Below are 15,224 nucleotides of genomic sequence, written 5' to 3' on the forward strand. Positions count from 1 at the left end.
GCGGCTTGCTGGGAAATGTAGTTCGGATTGCGGGTCTGGTCTGCGGCTCGGAGGGCGCGGAGGCAGGCGCGCGGCGGGCAGACTTGGAGGGGGCGGGTCCGCGCGGGCCTCAGAGCCGCCCGCCCTACCTAAGGAGAGGTCACAACGTGAACCCGCCGCCGCTGTTGCTACTGCGGCTTCTGCTTCTAGGTCTGCGTGCCGGGCTGCAGCCATGTCTTACTGCCGGCAGGAAGGTAGGGAGGGCGGGCTGCCATAGAGACCGGCCTACGAAGGCCAGCAGGGGACACCCGCCTATACAGCCCCCGCAGGCCCCAGAGCCCCCACGACCCCGCAGAGGACTGGGCCCGTAGTATCCTCCTGGGGACCCTCGAGGCGGGCTGAGCGGCGGGGTCGCTTTCCCCATTTTGCAAATGAGAAAACCCAGACTACGGGAAGAACGAGGCTGGCCCAAGGTCACTGAGAGGCTCGAACCCGGAGCTTAGAGGGACTAGCACGTGGGAGAAGTCCTAATGTAGGCCCGAGGGGTGTAAGGAAGTGCTACGCACATTTCTTTTAGCTCGTAATTGGGAATTTATTATTACTACCGCTCTTCCCACACTCCACGTGTTTTTATTTGCATGCACCTTTTAAGAGTCCCGAAAAGTTGCCACACTGGTTGGGCGCAATGCTGGCGTGGTGGAAGGACCACCAACGGCAGCAGTTTTTGAGCCGTTAGTAAGTATCAGACACTGTTCAGGGAGCTCTGTTGGGTTTTCTCACTGATCTCTCAGCGACCTTTATAAATTAGATTCTGTTATTGCCCGCATTTTACTGAAGAGTTAAACTTTTTAAGACATTGGTGAATTGGCTTACCACTGCAGATAAGCCTTGGAGCTGAGGTTTGAACCCTGGCAGTCTGGATCCAGAACTGCAGTGAAATATTCAATGAGGTGTCGCTTAGATTCCTGGGAGCCTTTTGCTGGGAACACCCCTCCTGCATCCCCCTCAACAAAGATGGGTTCACCCTCCTTGCTGCTTCGGTTGTTGTTACCTCTTCCCACTAGGTCAGAAATGTCCTGGCTGAGATTGGTCCCCATATGCTGCCACTAACTGACTTGTTGTCCCTGAGCTACCACCTGACCCCTCCAGTTTCCAGACTTGTAGAGGGGGAAATTGGGTGGCCATTCATTCAGCAGATATTCATGAAGCACTTTTTCTGTGCCAGGTAATGGGGCTAGTGGACACCTAGGAATAAAAGGCTACAAAGTTGAACTCACCCAGAAATTATTTGGTGACTATTCCAGTTCCCTCACTTTAATTCAGGGAATTTATTGCCCAGAGAAGGAGAGGGCCTACGGGGGCCAGGCACAATGCAGATGCCTAGTAAATGTTAGAATTGAGTTCTAACATTTCAAAAGTTAGAACAACTTAATCCAAAATGCTGAGCATTTCCACAGCATCCCACCCTGCTTCTAGAACTCCTTCCTTGGGCCATAAAGCCATAGTACTCACTGCTGTCTCTAATGAGGACTATTTCTATGGATTAATACTTGTGCTGTGAACAGAAGTCCTCTAACCTTACCATTTTGTTAGACTGCAGGCCTCTTGTTTTTTATTTCCTTTTTCTGAGCCTCTAATTGATTTCTTCACTTAGCAAATTATTTTTTAGTCTTTTTGATATACGGTTGTGCAGATAAATAAGGCCCTCCTTGTCCTTGAGGATTTATAGGAGTCATAGGTTCTCTGGGAAGGAGAGGCAATTGTTGCTCTGCCACCAAAGCCTAGATCCCTGTCTTTTCCTGGGTCAAAGGTCTCACTGGAGCACAGTGGTGCCCCACTGGGGTCCTCAGTTGAGGTTTGGTTCTCTCACTAGCACTTTGGTTCCATAATTATCCAAGCAAAAATAATTGTGACCACCATTCAGCTTCAAAGTGCCTGGATCTTGTTCCTTGCCGCTAGTCATTCCCACATTAGGGAATCACTGCTTCACAAATTTGGGTCATATATGAATTATAAAGGACAGAAATTCTCATGTTGGTGCTTAAAATTTTCTTTTACTATGTAAATGTCTAAGAAACCTGCACTTAGGTATAAACATTAGCCTGTCGTCTTAACTAACTGTAAAACCAGACAGATGAATGGGTGAATCTAACCGCACCACTCATCAACAGTGCTGGCAGATGATGTTTGACTGAAACTTACTTGCCCTTGTACAAAGAATATGCTTTAGTGCCAGCCTCATTTAACTGTTTCCACTATCTGATGGCCTCAGCCATTCAGAGCCAGTCTCAGAATGATGAGAGCCCTTCGCTTGCTGCATGCCGTGGTCACTGCAAGTCACGTGGCCCTCCCTGGCTAGAAAGGTGTCATTTCTGTGTTGAGTCCACCTGCATCCCTTTTGCCAACATACGTGATCATTAAAATCTTTTGATTGGAACTCTAAGAGTGTAAGTGGTTATCAATATCTCTACTATGCTTATATCAATATCAGCATTTTTAGATTATCTTGAAAATGAAATCCTAACTGTCTTACTATTTATTTCTCTAGAGAAACTTCATGAAGATTACTAATCTAGCAGGTTACCCCATTAGTTGGCATTCTTATGACTGTTTCTTTCTTTCACAGCTGTATCTGTTGGGAGTAAATAAGACCTGGTGGGACAGGCACCCAGTGGGCGGCATATAAGGTGGCATCCTTGGGATCTTTCAGGCCAGAGTTCATGTTCTTGCTCTGCCTTCACTTTACTGTGTGTAGTTTCTTCTTCCCTCTGGGTCTCCACTTCCTCTGTCTCTGTAAAAAGATAAAGTAATATCCCCTCATGGTATTGGTGAGGATAAAATGAGCAGACAGTTGGAGAAGATTTGAAAAGGATGCAAGTGAGTAAAGATATAATTATGTCCTGTGTGTCCTGTGATCAGTGGTGTAACTGTTCACTACAGGGTTTGTCCTGGAAGGTATATGAGAGGACTCTGCCCTGTGGAAGGGGCCTGGAACATTCTCAATGGGATTGCACCAGGTCTGAGATTCCTGATCGTGGCTGTACATTACAGTTACCTGTGAAGCCCATGAGTGGTACAGATGTGGCAAAAAGGCTGATTCACCTTTTGTTGGTAAGGTCTGGCCAGTTTGGACCCTTTGCCTTGGGTGCCTGAGACTCGGCTTACCATTTAGACTGGACTGAGCTGAGATCTTGGTAACAAAACTGTCAGAGCTGTGCTGAGAAATTTGCACAACTAATCCTGCTTAGCATCCTGCAGATTAATTTCATGTGTTTTGAAAACTGGTCAGATTCGTCCAAGTGCTCCCCCACCCCACTCCTTATGGGAATATCAGACAGATTCCTGCTGTGTGGTTAGCTGATGGCCATAGGTTTTAGGAAAGTGGGGTGCTAACTGCTACAGTGTAGGGGAAAGAGCTCTGGGTGGAGTTGATAGTGAAGTGCCTGCCTCGCCATTGCAACTGGTTGATTGTGAGTGACCACTCTGGGCCTTAGTTTGTTGTATAAATGGTTGAGGGTGATACAACTTTATAGGGTCACAGTAAGGCTAGCTGAAATGAATCCTGGAGTGAACCCATCCTGGTTCAGCCAAAACTGATTTGTTTTTCTGTGCTCACCCAACCTCCCATAAGGAGAAACTTCTGATAAAACATGCATTTGGCACCCACCAGTCTGCTTCCCAGGAGCCTTGGGGCCCTCTGCCTGCCAAGACCAAGATGCTGTGCACATGAAGGGCTGGCTTCCTGCTGCTGCTCCTTGCAGCACCACAGTCCCGACTCTCCCACCCAGCCTGCTAGGTCTAGGTTGGGTGGTGGTTCTAAAAAAGAGTAGAAGTTAATCACATCAGCACTTTGTGGAGCACTTCCTCCTCCGTGCAGTCTTTCCTGGGGCTTGGGAAGCGCCTCCCAGGCTAGTGGGCTGAGGGGAGCTGCACCCTTTTCTCCCATGTCATGAGGGGCCAAGGGATCTCGAGGAGTCTTGGCCAGAGCACTGTTAGACCAGCTGGGTCCTCAGCTTTGCAGAGGCAGGTGACGGACTTTCTCCCCAGAGGGCATCTTGAACAGACTTGCATGACTGCATCGGCTGAGTGGGCTACAGCGGGCTGCAGGCTGCGGGCTGGGCGCTCATGTGTGTGCCCTTCTCACCTTGGCCAAGTGCCCAGTATTTCTGTGCAGCGTGAACCCTGTGGATAAACCCATAAAGGGCTTCAACCGAGTCTTCTGTTACTTTATGCTTCTTCCCCCCAACCCCAGCCATCCTCTCCCTTCCCCCGACCCCCTCCATGAGTGATACCTCCATGAGCTCCTTGTGGAGTCAAGTCTGGCGTTTTCTTCATTCCACCAGTGTTGGCCGGATGCTGGCTGCTTGCAGAGCCGTGCGAGGCATGGGGAGAGGGGAGACATGGCAAATGGATGCAGAGTTCACGGGCTGCTGGGAAATCGTGAGGACAGTCAGACACCATGGAGTTCTGAGCAAGGACTGCTCCTTGTCTGCATCGGTTGGATTAGGGTGTTTTTCACCTCTCACCTGGAGATACACATGGGGGGCAGGTGCCTGACACTTTGTCCACAACCATGGTAGAGTTGTTCCGGCTGCGAGCACTGAGCAGACAGTTGGCTTGCAGATTCCATAACAAAGACCAGAGAAGGCAGTTTGAGGGCCCCCTCACATTGAGATTTCACAGGGCAGTCTCCAAATGTGGTTTGTGAGGCTACTTTGGATTTAGGGGTGATTCACTGCTCTTGAATGAAACATTTCTTCCTCTGTTCTCTAAACACTAGGGAAGGATCGAATTATATTTGTGACCAAAGAAGACCACGAAACACCGAGCAACGCAGAGCTGGTGGCCGACGACCCCAATGATCCGTATGAGGAGCATGGTGAGTGATATAGGGAAAGTCCTTGTTCGCACTTGTCAGGACTGGGTTTTTAGATGCTCGTCTCAGCCGTGAACCATCTCAGGACGGTGAACTTGTTCAGGTGCCAGGGACTGTGCTGAGCTTTCCCACCCTCATTCTCATGCACTTTTCTGGCCATAAGAGTCCTCACTGGAGTTCTCTGCCCCTTCCCTTCTGGGTTTTGGCACTGACCTAAGCTAGTTGGATGCTTAGCAGCAGTTACATTTTGGGGGGAAGGTGTCATTGGATCCCAGAAGTTATTGGTAGATTAAGGTGACAAGGAACCTCCCACTCAGCCACATTACTAGATGGATTTCTGCCACATCTAAAGACTGCTGGCAGGCAGGCACATAAGGAGCCGGAGACCTGGTTCTGTGAGGCGGTGAAGTCATTATTCTCTCATTGTGGTGGTCCACCAAGCCCCTTGCATGGACAGGTCACTCAAGATAGGGGACCCAGGATCTGAACTCTACACTGCAAGTAGGCTGCCAACGTTTGCCAGCTGCCTGCCTGCCAGCACCCAGCTCTGTGGCTGAGACATGTGTGGATTAACTAAGATTGCCAGGATGGCAGAATCAGTGTTCATAGAATCAAAAAGATAGGAGCGCCTTTAAGCTCTCCTGGACTGGTAGGAAAGCTGAGGGTTGGAAGAAGGTGGGAATGGTCAAGGAAGCTAGAATGCCGGGCTTTTGATTGCAGGTTTGGAAACATGCTGCATCTGTGCTTGTCACAAAGCTGAAAATGATTCCATCATTTTGAAAGTGTTTAGAAAACCAGGAAATGCTATTTAGATGCAAACAGGTTTTAAGATATGAAAAGGTGTAAGGTTCAAAAAGTATAGGGTCTGTATAATACTGCAAATGAAAATCCATCTGTAATAACCACCGCCTTACAACATAAATGTATAATTGAATGGTTTGGTTAATACATTTACTATCTCTCTCTTTTTTTTTTTTAAATTTATTTATGCATACAAGAACTGGGGTGTAGGCCAGAGGTATGGGGGTAAGAGGATTCACCAGAGACAGAGTGGGGAGCAGCACAGGTGGATTAACTGAAAAACACTCCCAAGGGAAACAGTGGTCAAGACAGGAGAGGTCTGTTGTGGCATGTGGATCAGCTCCCTGACCAGCTGGGGATCGAACTTGTGCTACAGTGGCTGGTGATAGCTTGATAGCGCTGTGTCTTTAGCCCCTGAGCCACCAGGGAGGCCCTACATTTACTCTTTTTTTTTTTTTTTTTTAAAGATTTATTTATTCATTCATTTTTTTTTATTCATTTATTTAATTATACAAGCACTGGGCACAGTCAGAAGCGCGGGAGGGTGAGAGAATTCTCCAGAGCCAGAGCGGGGAGCAGAGCAGGCAGAAGGACCGAAGTACACTGCTGAGGGGAGCAGCGGGCGGCAGGAGAGGTCTGCGCACCATGTGGGACCCTCCTCCGGTGGCCAGGGAGCAGCTGGGGATCGAACCGGCGCTGCAGAGGCTGCGGGCAACTTCGCAACCCAGCGCTCAACCGCTGCGCCACCAGCGAGGTCCCCTACATTTACTCTTTCTTTAGCTCTTTCATTTTATAAAAATGGAACTGTGCTTTGGTATGCCGCTAGCCTTTTTGCTGTATAACAGGTCTTGGACATCTTCCTGGTCCTTGCGCTGTCCTGAGCTGCTGAGGCAGCCACAGAGCTAGAGGGACTTAAGGGTCAGGATGCATGGGGGTGGGGAGTGCTGATCATTTGTATGGGAGAGGTGCAGAGACTGGAAGGAGAAGAGTGATACCTCAGATTCTTAAGTGTTCTCACTTTCAAAAAGCTTCTCACTAACCGTCCAGGTGATACCCTCTTCTCGGAACGAAGTAGTTTTCAGTGTTCAGTTCTTGGAGCACAGCCACAACACCAGAAGGTGGTATAGACCATTGCTCAGTGTTGCACATAGAGAAAGAGGCTGATGGTGTCTTCTCTCCAGGAATGCAGACATTCAGCCCCATCCAGCTCAAGAGTTAGACCCACAGTCCAGTGCCTGCCAGGCAGCAGTTCATACTTTTTTGTACCTTCTGAATGGCCTGTGAAACTCTGGACCCACAAAGTGGAGACAGTTTTGCTTTCCTGGAGCCTTTGAGAACATCTCTCACATTTTCCTTGCCCATCTTGCTGTTCCAGGGTTGATACTACCAAATGGAGACATTAACTGGAATTGTCCATGTCTTGGGGGAATGGCCAGCGGTCCCTGTGGGGAACAGTTCAAGTCGGCCTTTTCCTGCTTCCACTATAGCACGGAGGATGTCAAGGGCTCAGACTGTGTAGATCAGTTTCGGGCCATGCAGGAATGCATGCAGAAATACCCGGATCTCTATCCCCAGGAGGATGAGGAAGATGAGGAGAAGAAGCCAGCAGAACATTTAGAGGAAACAAATCACAGTGAAGCCCCTGCAACCAAAGAAGAGAAGGGGTCGAGCTAATGAAAGCCATGAGACTCCAGTCCTTCCACTTCAGAGTGATACGAACCTTTTGCAAAATGCCTTTCCATCACTCTCCAAGAACATGTCTTTTCCTGTTGTTCTGTGTACTGTAATGTGCAAAATAACTTATTTTGATCATCAGGGCCCTTGGTCCCTTGACAATACACTGAAAAAAAAAATGGGGTTTTATGTATGTATGTCTCATATAAACTGATCAGCAAATGTAGCTGGCCACTTTAGAATTTTTTTGTCAGATTGCCCTAAATTTTGTTATTTAAAATGACGTGCTAAATAATCTCAGTGAGCAAAAATCATTATCTGGGAGCATCTCTTGTAAGTGAGCTGATTTCTTCTGATTCATCTTTTCACTTGTAGTGGATTTTATACCCCTTTGGGAAATAAAACAGAAACAAAATATCTTCCTTAAAAATGCTGGCTAGTGGCTGTTCCTGATAGAAGAGGCCAGATGATCAGCTCTTATTTTCCAAAATCCATCTTGACAGTGCATATTTGCACTGATCCACAATCCCATTCTCAGTGAAGAGAAAGGCTGGGTTGTTTTTTTTTTTTGCTGTTCTTGTTATTTCTAAGCCCTGCGTTCACACTGGCTCTGTCTCACGTGTTCAGATGCAGTGTTCTTGAGAGGTGGGGACTTACTTGTGACCAGAGTAGCAGCCAGGTGAGGCGAGGCTTGAATTAAGTATTCAATAAACAGGAGACCATGATTTTTACCTCATTTTGAATGTGTTGTTTTTACTAGTTAAAAATACTTTTGATATAAGGACATAAAAGTTATGAAAATTTTAATTGAAATTTCTCTATGAAGATACTGGTTAACCAGATTTGAGTCTTAAAATTTTCTGTGTTGAGGGAGCTCTGGTGAAACCTTTCCCAGAGTGAACCCAAGGACCCCACACTGACAAACCTCATCAGTGTCTACCTCACCTTTTTGTCACATGGGGCATCTTTTATATAGTAAGACAACAATAAATCTTTTTCCCCCCCAAAAAAAAATTTTTTTTCTGTGTGGAGTTCAAAGCCTGCCAATTCTTTGTGAGCAGATGCCTTCCTACAGACATGACTGTTAATCTGTGAGATGGGAAGTCTCGCCATTTGAAGAAAGGGAGCCGAAGCCCTTTCTTGTAACTTGCCTGAGGTAACAGTTAGACCATTTTTAGACTGAGACGAAGTAATGCCTCATTTGTTCACAATATGTTAGTCATCCATGGATACATTAAAAATTGCTTAAAACTTAACACCATGAAACAACAAACACTACCTTATAACTTCTATTGCTCATGAATCTGGGCATAGCTTACCTGGGTCCTTTGACTCATTGTAAGGGCAGGAACAGGCACAGTGCAGGTTTTCTGATCCTATGCAGACCAGGTAAAGGAGGAGTCAGAGTCCTCAGTAGTTTTGCAGGTTTTTTATTTGGGGTTCACCAGGCATATGACAGGCAGGGGTGCTGGCTGGGGGGCTGGGAGGCTGGCAGGCCTGCCAGCCTCCCAGCCCCCCAGCCCCCGGCAAGTCTTCACTCTATCTGGGCTCTCTAGAGTTCGTTCTGCTGCTTCTCGGCTTCTCTCTCGGCTTCTGCTTAGGCTTCTACTGCTGGTGCTGGTGCTGCTGGTGCTGCTGGTGCTGCTGGTGCTGCTGGTGCTGGTGCTGCTGCTGCTGCTGGTGCTGCTGCTGCTGCTGCTGCTGGTGCTGCTGCTGCTGGTGCTGCTGCTGCTGCTGCTGCTGCTGCTGCTGCTGCTGCTGCTGCTGCTGCTGCTGCTGCTGCTGCTGCTGCTGCTGCTGCTGCTGGCATCCCCCCGTGACGCCGCCCTTAAAAAGCACAGTCTCAGCTCAGCTGAATCCCATCTACCTATGCCCACATCCTATTCCAGGTGCCTGCCATCAGGCATGCATTCAGGACAAGGATCCATCATCTATCCTGATGGCGGAAGGGCAGAAAAGCCTGATATTTTCTTTACCCTACACTCATAGTGTCTCACAGGCTGTGATCGAGGGGTCAGCCAGGGTTCTAGTCAAGGCTTGACAGGCCTTCCAGAATCATTCAGCTGGTTTGGGTCAGGATTCAGTTCTTTGTGGGTTTGTTGGATTGAGGGCCTCTCCCTTAGTTCTTGCCCTGTGGGCTTCTCATAGTGCAGCAGGTGGCTTCCATCACGGCAAGCAATAGTGCAAGATGGGAGGCAGAGGCTTTTAGTGAACTAATCTCAAATGACGCTCTATGGCCTTCCCCTGTCATCTGTTAGAAGTGAGTTACAGCCCGAATTCAAGGAGCTGAGTACCAGGAGGCTACAGAGTACACCAGAGAATGAAGTAGCAGCACAGCCAGGCTTTCAAAGACAGTGAGCTGTGAGGAGTTGTGGTCCTGAGGTGTTAGGGAAAACAGTGGCACCTGCAGCCAGGACTTTTAAAAAACCCTACAATTTAGGAGCCAAGAAGCTGGAGTTGCCCAAGTTAGGAGATAACAGCCCCAAGAGGCTACTTTTAGCACAGTTTAAAAAACACATTTTTGGTTTGGATAATTCATTTTAAAATTGCCATTTATCTTTATAAGCAAAAGATATATGAAAAGAATTTTGAAAACACCTGACCTATGTGAAGCACCAGGGAAGCGTTAATTATTGAATATTTATTTATCCCCACTCACTTTGGCCTGGGAGAATAAATATAGAATATTGAGGACTTCATCGCTGGGACGAGGAACAATGGCCATAACAGTGATCTTCTCTGACACACTGTGACCCTTGGACATTAGGCCCTTTCGTTGTCCAGTTTTCACAAGAGACAGCACCAAATGTTTCCTACATTCACCACCCACTCCAGGGAAGCCGAGATAGCTCACAGGGCCTCCTCAATTATCAGAAGAAAGAAATGCCACCTTTTATGTTCTCATTTTTCTAGACCGTGTAGATTAGAGACAATGCCTCCACCATGTGAATGATGTGGGGTTTTCACCTAAAGCTGGAAGGGAATTCACTTGTGCCTTGAAAGACACTTCTAGCTGCTCAGGGGTAGGATCCCATGCCATCAAGTCTCTCTTAATTAATCTTTAATATTTACCCAGAGTTCTGTGATACATGTTAAAAAGGATCACACTGAAGAGCCACACGACCTAAAGTCAAGCATTTTGCTCCATCTTTTTAATGTAATCTATACCTTAATTTTTTTTTTATACCTTAACATTTTTGATCGTTACAGCATTGTGAAAGAGGTCATATTTCCCCCCAGAATCTCCATGTGAGGAGTTAAGAATGATAAAATAAATGATTCTAAAGATTTATTACAATTCTCTAATTTTATCAGCATACATTTCAGAAGGAAGCCAGAGGTCTTGAGGGTCCAAAGTCCTTGACACGTTGCTCATGAAATCAGTGTTCAATCCTTGACAATGATAGAGAAATGCAACTGGCACAGTCAAGGGGACCAAATAGGTTCCCTGAGGGTGATGCACATGCATGTGACTAGGATGAGCGCCATGAGATACCTTTGGTTAAACCAAAGATGCCAAATTCAAGTGCAGAGGTCAGTGCCAGTAGGGTTCATCTAGTCCTAAAATTTCCCCTTAATTAAGTGGGTGTGGGCATATACATTGCCCAGTAAAGGGGAAGTGATATTTTTAAAATTAATATAAGGAGAAAGTATAAATGGACACAAATAACCTTATTCTTGCCAGATCTGTGATATTGTATTCTTGGGTCTTAGGGAAACAAGATGGGGAAATCACCGTTGTCATCATTTTCTTCTTTTGTTAAAGCAAACTCAGTCCCACAGTCATGGCCTCTAATTTAAAATATGCTGACTGCTAGGCCACACGTTTAAGCACTGACAACATTAATTTAAATATTTGAAATTAAAAAAGGGACAAGGTATGTTTTGATGAGAAAATATTTTGTAGGAATGTGAGGTAGAACTCTTTATAAGCCAGTTTGGAACACAGAAACTCATATCCTGAAGAATTTTAAATTATTTCTATGTAAATATCTTCTATTACCCAAACTACAGAGATACTTATATAATATTATAAATTGTATTATGAACACTGCAGAAGCAAACCTAAGTTTAATGAAAATCTAGAGTTAAAACTTACCCTATATAGCATAATAACATGTAGTAAGTAAATGAAAGTCATTTTATTCAGAGAAAGGAATGACAACTTAAAATTAACTGAGTATTTCATATGGAAAAAAATCATCTAATTTTTATGTCATTAAATTCAAGGATAAATATAATAAAAAAATTTCATTGGATTACAGAACTGCTGAACTGTGAGGCTGGCTAGACTGGACCTCAAGTTAGAAAAAAATTCATTACCAAACTCTTTCCAGTGCCTGCCTAGGGCCCCACCCACCACTGGCTCCAAGTGTGTGGTAAACAGGCACTTACCAGAAAGACCTGTGGGGTGACCTACGCATGTGATAAGAACTTGCACAGTTTAAAGGCAAGGATGTTGTTAGCGCATCTCTCTGCAGACCCATAATTTTAGTGTCTGTAGAAAGGTGACAAGATCTGACTGGGGAGGACAGAGCCACTTGTCTCTTCACTTTATTTTCTCCTGGAAAAAGCAATCTCAGAACAAAACTTTTCCACCAGTTCCCTTGCCACATCTGTGGGGAGGGGTCAGAGGTCACTCTAGACAACAAGTTCTCTTATTTTGATATTAAGATCAAATACATTATAACCACTCTGTTTAATGTCTGACTTAAAATAGTTGGATTCCCATATGTATAGTATTGTATGCAGTCTTTTATGATATATAATAGCACGGCTAAGATGAACTTTTCAGAGCTGTCCAACAGAACTTTCTGTGATGAGGAAATGTTCTGTGTCCCATTCAGTAGCCACTTGTACATGTAGCTGTTGAGCATTTGAAATGGGGCTAGTGTTGGACCCACAGACAGTGACAAGTTCTCTAGTGGGCAGTATCCTCTGAGGCTGTAGCCCATCTATGGCCCTGCTATAGCTCTTCTCACAAGTACCCACCTTTGGTACCGAATTTTTGAATGCTACCCCAGGTTCACGAATCATAAGCTTTTCAGATTCCCCATGGACTTACACAACAATATGCTATATACTTGTGAAAATAATTTAGCCTTTTGCTTTTGTTTCACAGAAGGTAAATCTATGAAAATATGCTTCAGGGCCATTTTACAATGCTATGCACTTCATATTTATAAGTCTTGAACTTAAGGAAATATCTGCGTTGCATAGGGAGACTGTTCTGAGTGGACCACTACCAATTCTCTAGTATGAATTTTACACTTGAGCCCTGTAACTCTGGAGATAGCTCCTTGCTTGCTCGAGGGCCATTTGCATGCCTGAAATCCTGTGGGGAAGCATCTTTCAGGCTGGGGTGGACACCAGTCTTCTAATTAAAACCTCAAACAAAATCATCAGGAATCTTATTTTAATTGTAGTTATATTTAACTGCCCTGGATCCATAAGCCCACGAATGGAGAGAAAGTAATTTTGAGAATGTGTTCCTGTGAGGTACTGATAACTTTACTCACTCTGAGGCATTTTTTTTTTCCCTTTTCTGGCATGATAATGAAAAATATGTAAGATGATGTTATCTTGGGGGACTCAGAGACAGGATTAAAATTTCTTCAGAATCTTATGTACAGAGATTGTGAAAATGGTGTTCTACTTTGGTAGCCATTGCTCCTCTCTCTCTAGGCAGGGGCAGAGCTAGGAATATGTGGGACATGACCCTCATAAAAATCTGTCCCTCCATTTTGTTGTTTAAATGAAAAGTAAGATATTAGAGAACAGAGACTATGAACATGACTACTATATTCCTGTTCCCCCTACATGCATGTGATTTTTTTAATCAACTACCTCTGATTTAATTTGCAAAAGAAATATAAATTTATATTGAATATTTAGGACTTACAATTTTTCTCTTTGATTTGGTATTGGTTAATATAAATTTATTACAATATTTTTACATAAATTTATTTCACTGAGTGAATTCAGACCTTGAACCAGTTTCAAATACGAGTTCATTTACGTGGCTTGCTCTCCCAGGGCAGGGTAATGGCACTATAAGTTTCATAGTGCTCCCATTCCTAGGTATGTCTATCTGGAAAATTAGTTAAATACATAAAATTCACCGAGAGTGGCACTAAACATACGTAGGCTGCCTACAAAGCAAGCTGTAAGGAGCTTTTGAAAAGGTCCAATGGTCAAACCAGTTTACAGGCAGCTGAAACTGGCCTCCAGAGAAAGCCCTGAGTACACATCTGGCGCCATCTTCTGTCCACCTTGAGAGCATTACTTCTAAATTAGGAAAATAGGGAGCAGAAGGATGACGATGAAATACACTGGGAAGGGTAAACAGCCAAGTGCTCTAGCAGATCTGGGGAGGGGAGCAAGAGGCAGCTGGGGAAGCAGGCAGGGCCGGCTCTGGAGGAGCCCTGCTCTCCTGGCTCTGAAGGGCTGCCGGTGCACAAGTGATGAGGTCAGAGCACAATTTGGCTTAGGCAGATAGGAGTGGGCAATGGGCAGGGCCGGACACTTGTGGAGTTAGTGTGTGCAAGACTATGCTGACTGCCGAATTCCTGGGTGAGGCCACAGTAGCAGCCACCTCCTGCCCATATTGGCAGCGGCGTGTTCATGTCATATCCACACTGCCTAGGACAGTGCCTCTGTACACGCAAGTTTTTATTTAGAAATAAAAGGGGTGGCATCTGACTATAGAAGAGGCTACATCATAATGGCTATCGAGATGCAAATCCCCCACCCCATCTTCTCCTGACTGATGAACACTGGGAGGCTATCTGACCAGCGCCAAGGCCCTCCCCGACATCTGTGTCACTTTCAGTTCTTGGCCCCCAGAAACCTGCTGCCCCTATCATGTACAAACTCCGGCCTCACCTCTCTGGGCTCCAGGCTGCAGCACCCACCACACAATTCCAGAAAAGCCAGGCCTGCCAAGCACAACCCCCAGGACCCGCCCCTGAGGAACTGGGCCCGGTAAACCCCAACAATAGAGGTAACCTCCAGTCCACTGGAAAATACAAGCACTGCATCACCACACCAGGAGAATCTGAGAAAACCACACTCCGCCTCTCCCTGCCTGGGACCTGCCCCTCAGAGATTCTGACTTAATTCATTGACGGTGGAACTCAGGTATCATTATACCGCATCACCTTTTCTTAATCCTTACGGCAAGTGGGCACGGAGGTGTTTATCTCTCTATTTAAATTGTGGAAACTAAGATCCAGAGAGGTAGGTTTCTTTGCCCAGTCACATGGCAAATCCACCACGGAGCTCGGAACATCTCTGCCATCTCTAAAGAGCTGTCCCTGGCTCCAGAAAAAGGTGACTTCAATAAAGTCGGGGCTACACCAGCCAGTGCTGCTGCCTCAGCCAGCCCAGAAGCCTCCCTTGGGAATGTGTGAGCCTCAAGGGCAGGGCGCCATGTGGCAGCCTGGCGATAAACGGGCCAGGCCAGGATGTGCATCGGAAGCCCTGCCTGCTGGGGGCAGAGGTGTGGCTGGGCCGGGTGAGGGCCGGACAGGGGATGTACTTTTTCCCCAGCACAACAAACTGCAGGCTTCTTCCTCCCCAACCGAGCCCCGCCTGATATGTCAGGCGCAGAATGGGTCACTAGCCATGGACTGGAGGGCTGGCAGTGGGCAGGGACCCAGAACTGGTCCCTGGAGGAAGTCACATGGTGGGGGTCATAGGCCTGACCCAGGAATGGTGAAGGGAGGGAGATATTTCAGGCCTGAAAGGAAGGGCCCGGCCCATGAGATGAATCACCCGGGACAGATTATCCTGAGGAAGACCTTGGGGGTGGGACTGTGATAAGCACCCTCTCTCAAGGTGACTAGAACCCCACAGTCAGCTGGCCAGTGATCATCAAGGCAAAGTGTGACTG

General features: G+C 46.4%; 1 protein-coding gene across 1 annotated transcript; it reads left to right on the forward strand.

Annotated features, from left to right (window-relative positions):
• Positions 1-63: 63 nt before the first annotated feature.
• CHCHD4 (coiled-coil-helix-coiled-coil-helix domain containing 4) lies at positions 64-8,788 on the forward strand. Its single transcript, XM_037523702.2, has 3 exons — positions 64-233; positions 4,760-4,858; positions 7,032-8,788. Exons 1-3 carry the CDS (start codon positions 212-214, stop codon positions 7,328-7,330), a joined length of 420 nt encoding a protein of 139 aa, XP_037379599.1. The 5' UTR covers positions 64-211; the 3' UTR covers positions 7,331-8,788.
• The last annotated feature ends 6,436 nt before the right edge of the window (positions 8,789-15,224 follow it).

This window comes from Talpa occidentalis, unplaced genomic scaffold (genome assembly GCF_014898055.3).
Source record: "Talpa occidentalis isolate TD23 unplaced genomic scaffold, MPIMG_talOcc4v2.1 talOcc4.10, whole genome shotgun sequence".
Lineage (NCBI taxonomy): Eukaryota > Metazoa > Chordata > Mammalia > Eulipotyphla > Talpidae > Talpa > Talpa occidentalis.